General features: G+C 36.0%; 1 protein-coding gene across 3 annotated transcripts; it reads left to right on the top strand.

The window, feature by feature from the left end:
- The first annotated feature begins 1,456 nt into the window (after positions 1-1,456).
- Positions 1,457-2,983, top strand: LOC124848604 (uncharacterized). Of its 3 annotated transcripts, none has more exons than XM_088107942.1 (3): positions 1,457-1,615; positions 1,752-1,943; positions 2,475-2,983. In XM_088107942.1, the coding sequence occupies exons 1-2, from the start codon at positions 1,504-1,506 to the stop codon at positions 1,925-1,927; spliced, it is 288 nt and encodes a 95-aa protein (XP_087964068.1). In that variant the 5' UTR covers positions 1,457-1,503; the 3' UTR covers positions 1,928-1,943; positions 2,475-2,983. The 3 variants fall into 3 exon arrangements, with proteins under 3 accessions (XP_087964068.1, XP_087964069.1, XP_047182278.1); XM_088107943.1 differs by having other exon boundaries at positions 2,491-2,982; XM_047326322.2 differs by lacking the exon at positions 2,475-2,983 and having other exon boundaries at positions 1,752-2,124.
- Positions 2,984-5,280: the final 2,297 nt, after the last annotated feature.

Raw genomic sequence — 5,280 nt, forward strand, 5'->3', positions numbered from 1 at the left:
TTAGTCTCGCCAATGTCGCCTTTTCTCCCTCCATTCATTAATGCTTTGTATCTTCATGATTAATTAATCAAATCTTCTGTACAGGCAATCTAACTTGAGTGCAAGAAAACACCCACAACAAACAAAACCACCATTATTATCTGTGACTGACTAAGCAATCAATAACTAAATGAAACTTGGCATCGCCTTCATCACCCTAGAAACTGAATGATTGACACTAGCCCCCGAATTTATTAGTTAATTAACTACTTCTACAGGGGAGAGAAACGCATATTTAATGTTTTTCTTGTTACTTTATCATGGGCTGGAATTATTAGCAGGAAAATACATACCCCGGTTTCAACTATGTGTGTGATATTAATGATTTGAATGATTACTTACAATTAATTAATTAAATAACTAATTACAATTTCCACAAGGGCCCCTTACCGTAGAGATTTATTGACAAAGGACACATATATAAAGAGTCATTCAATTATTAATCAATAAAAGAGGGAGAAATTGTTGATTAGGAAGGCCAAAATGTTGGAAACTGATAGCATACCTCTAATGTTTCACTAAATCTTTTGACATTGTAAATTAAGGGATTGACAAGGTGAGGTACGATGCCTCATATTGGCAGGGTAAACAGGTTGCAGGCCTGACATATGGCCCCGCATCAATGTTCAGGCTTGAAGGTGTTATCTTGTCTGCACATTCTGCCACACAGAGCCAATGGCCCAACTCCAAATTTTTCACATATTTTTCTCCTAAACCGTAGCAAGCCATCGTCATGAATCATGAATGTCATTTTCTTCTGGTGGTCTGGATGTATGTCATATTTTCAACTGGTTATCAGTTCTTGAACGTAACTTCAAATTTCCATCAACTAGTTCACATGTAAATTTCAGAAACCAAAAAAAGAATCTTCATCATCTATCATTTCTCTGTAGTAATACTATTACTCTAGAACATCAGCATATAGATACTACTAAACTCTGCATGCACATTTATGTGAAAAGAATCTTTAATTAGTTTGCTTATACTTAATTGAATCCGTAGACAGAGACAAGAGTCCTATATGGGAGTTTCTCGCATGTGACAGAACACCGGTTGAAAAGATAAAACCCCTAACTTTTGTTCCAGATTTAGGGACAAAAGCTATCACTAACCAATATGCATGGAACAGTTGGGGAACAATATTAATATATAGATGTATAGGAATCAGAAGAAGGGCATGAAATACACGTATGCAGTATACAGTTTGAGCTTCACATGTAGATGGTTGATTTCTGTTTTTCTCGTTTAAATATTTTCCCCAACAAAGCACATAGCCATCTATTTCAATCCAGACAGTGTTGATGTGACACCCTCGTAGACCATTAGCCTCATGTACAAATTACCATTGTTGTCTATGGATACGTACCTAATCATCTCAGTGGCATGTGTCAATCTTGCGTCTATAAATAAGAGTGGAACAAGCATAGGTAGAGCACATTCAGATAAAGAGTCAATTAAGAAATAATGGAGCACACAACAAGTCTAATAGTTTTCCTTAAGATGGCTGTTTCACAGAACAAGCGCATTCTATTAGTGGCTTTCGTCATCCTCTGCCTCTTCTCCACCCAAACAATAGGTACTTCTTTCGTCACAAACTGTCAGAACGTTGGATTCGAAATTAAATATTCCCATGTTTCAGTATCCTGTTATTTCTTTCAAGATTTTTTATTAATCTGTTCTTTTAATTTTTGTTTTTTTTTTTGTGTATGCAGCACGAACGTTGAAAGAAAAAACCAATATAACTAGTGGGGATGCCAGCAATGTTCAACATAGTAACGAATCGCATCCCGAGGTATTTAAGCCAAAAGATGAGGATGTTAACGTTGGTGGTGATGTGTTCTCAGTGGATTACACTCCAGCATCCAGAAAACCACCGATTCACAATTAAATACTTCGCAATTTTGGTAAAGTAGATAATGAAGAAAAATTGTACTAATATTCAAGAATAAGCTGTCTTTTTTTTTTTTTGTAAAAAGGTTATTATAGCTAGAAGATAAGGTAATTAATATAAGTATTATCATTTTTTGGCAACAGTGAAATTTTCGGTGTCAACTACGTGATTGAAATTATCTTCACTTTGTTCGATTTCTTCTGATGTTAAAGATCCTTAAAAAGTTAAAACTACAAAAAGGAAAGGTGATGTTTATGAAGAATTAAACTACACAGAATTATTTATTGCTAGGCATATGCATGTGTACAGTGTACTACACAGCCTATCTTTTATTTATTGTTCATAGGTCAATGGAAACAAATATTACATGTAATTTACGAAAAACATTATTTGCCAGTAATAGCTTTAGCTGAACACACCCATGACAAACTTCAACATTTTTGGATATGAATAAATTAAAACGTACTGTCTCCTCCAAGAAGTTTAAATGTGTTTTGATCGGGTTTGGTGTGACCCTACTAAAACACTTCTAATTGTATTAAAGACTGGGTACATGCTAGAGATCGGACAGACGAACACGGTTCAACGCGCTATAGGATGAAGATCGGACGGGCTTTGCTCTAAGTGGACTACCATTGGGAGCTGGACGAACGTTGAAGACCCCTTAAAACATTTCGAGATGGTTTCGAGACCGGACGGTTCTTGATGACTGGACAGACACGTTGAGGGGTAGACAGATTCATTGAAGGCCAGACGGTGATGGACAAATTTATGAACATCAAAATATGATGTCACAAACTTGTTTTTCAATCGGCAAGTATGACCGAATCGTTCAAGTAATAAACTTGGTAAGACCAAGTATCGTTCTTCCCAAAGGACTCACGGCCTAATTTAGTTGTGTGGTTTATTGATTAGCTAAGACTTAAAGACGAAATATTTGGATGCAGAAGACGAAAATTAAATATGTATGCATGAAGTTTTGATCAATGGCAAAAGCAAAAGATAAACACTTTCAATGAAATATATGTATGAATATGTTGTTGGGGTTCAATTTCATCTTATCCACTCTCATATATTTTAGGAATTCAACATTCAAATCATCAATGTTAATGCCACTCTCTAAAGTACCTTTCAAGAAGGCTTCTCCCTAATCACGAGTTCATACAATTCCTAGCATTCCTAATGATTAGTTCATAAGTGCAGGAGCTTAACGACAACCAATATGATATTGGGAGAAATTCCCCGGATCTAGACTTCCCCGTACGTGCCCGTATCGACAAAACCAATAATCATGCATCGAATGAGTTAAACAATGCAAGCATTACGCAAAGAGGAAAAACCCTAACTAATGATGAAAGAAAGCATAGATCTTAAATAAAAGATGTAAAAACAAATTCCATATATGAGAGCTTCAAAAGATTACATTGATTCCCCAACAAACATACAGAGTTTAGTTCACCATATTCATGGTGAACCTAGATGAATAACAATGAAAGAATGAAAGATAAAACCCTAAAAAGGTGAAGAGGAAGCCTGAGCATCCAAGATCCTCCTTCAAAGGGGTGGAAGAGAGAGTGTTTGCTTCGTTCCAGCCAAAGATACCTAACCCTAGGAAACCCTAAAGCTTATATATTATTCGTAAATTACAGAAAATTAGGTCCAAGCCCATAAAAGTGCCGCTCAGCGGTAAAGTACCGCTCAGCGGTAAGTGCGTGAGTCGTTTCTTCCCCTCAGCGACCATTTTGCCCCTCAGCGGACCTCCCGTAAGCTCCTGATTGCCGCTCAGCGGTAAACTGCCGCTGAGCGGTGACTTCGGCTTCTCCTTTTGCACTTTTTGATGTCTTTTCTGATTCCATCTCTCTCCTTCTTCACTTCTTTCACCAAATTCACCTTAAAACCTACACAAAAACACTGAAATCAAGCATAAACCTGTCCAGCTCTCTTATTTCTGAAAATATGAAGAAAAGCATGATTTCAAGCTAGTTTCTAAATGTAAAGGTTGCTTTTTGTGTCAATTTTAATCATGAAAATAACAGTTTTTCAACTGTTATCAGACGACTACCTTGATCTTCCTCATGTTCCAAGTTGTTTGTTCTCCCTCCTCCTCCGAGCCGAGCGGGCGCGTATCTGTCAAAGGCACTCCGACGCTCAAGTTAGTAATGTAACCGAGCGGTAAGTAATGCATGTATATAGTGCATCCTATGCAACCTGTCCCGAAATCATACCTAAGACTCTCATTTATACGGGTTGTAATGGACTTTTATCTTTTGTCGGCCTAATGGCGACCCCAATCACGCCTTAATCTCCATTAAGGACTTTAATGAGCTATTATCGTTTGTAATCTGACGATATGATCGATCGACCGATATGGGTGGTCAGCCTGGATAAAACCGGTTCACAAAGTTGGAGGACAATATGGTATATCAACCTTTGAAAGAATTGAACTCGGGGAGCCATTCGATTTTGGGTGCGGGAGAGACCTTACCGTCCACCGTACGGTACAAAATGGATACAAAATTCAGGCAAACCTTTCAAAATAAAACAAAAAGCCAAACCAAGAGATATTTTTTTTTACTACAAAATTAAATGTAATTTTTAATATAAAATTAAAAATAAAATTAAAAATAAAGGGTACTACATAAAATCATTATTGTATTGGCACAGACATGGCTGCTTGTGAAGAGGCCATAATGTATAATCTGAATTAACAGTGACTTCATCTTTGTGGACTGTGTGAACGTCCTTTCCAGATGCAATTATATATTATAATATATGGAAGCTTGTTTCAATTTGCAATCCTGTTTGTCATGCACTTTATACTCTTATTTATTTGTTCTATCTGGTTGTTGCTTAGCAAGAGGTTTATTTCTGCATTTGTATTGGTTTCTGTTCTTCTCGATTTTTCCACTTTTACTTACCAATAGCAATACTTCATGCCTTCGACTTTTGATGTTGAAATTAAATAACCCAAAATTTAGTTCGACTCAAGTATAACCATGAAATTTACTGTGGCATTTGATGTCACTACTGCATATAATATTATATACAGTTTCTGTGTAAGCATAAATAGTGGTTCAGAATTGTTTGAATTTGGTTTATTACATGTTAAATCAATTTAACTATCAAATTATGGAGGTTGAAATTGGACGCAGTTGTATAAATAAGTGAAATCCAGATACCTTCTAGGGTTGAAGTTCATAATTCATGACTTATATTTTCAGTCACTTGTAACTTTTAGAGCAAATACTAAAATTGATTTTTAACAAAATTAGTTTATGCTCTGATTTGTAACGAATAAAGCTTCTAACTTACAAGGTTACAATTCAAGGTAATAACTCAACTTATTATAT

This window comes from Vigna umbellata, chromosome 2, assembly GCF_029865625.1.
Source record: "Vigna umbellata cultivar VRB3 chromosome 2, Vumbellata_1.0, whole genome shotgun sequence".
NCBI classification, from domain to species: Eukaryota; Viridiplantae; Streptophyta; class Magnoliopsida; order Fabales; family Fabaceae; genus Vigna; species Vigna umbellata.

What these genes read in the sequence shown, in the direction of transcription:
- LOC124848604 (XM_088107942.1), top strand. Translation starts at nt 1,504, where the DNA reads ATGGAGCACACAACAAGTCTAATAGTTTTCCTTAAGATGGCTGTTTCA. An exon ending in CTTCTCCACCCAAACAATAG is followed by an intron (nt 1,616 to 1,751) that starts GTACTTCTTTCG and finishes TTGTGTATGCAG; the next exon opens with CACGAACGTTGAAAGAAAAA.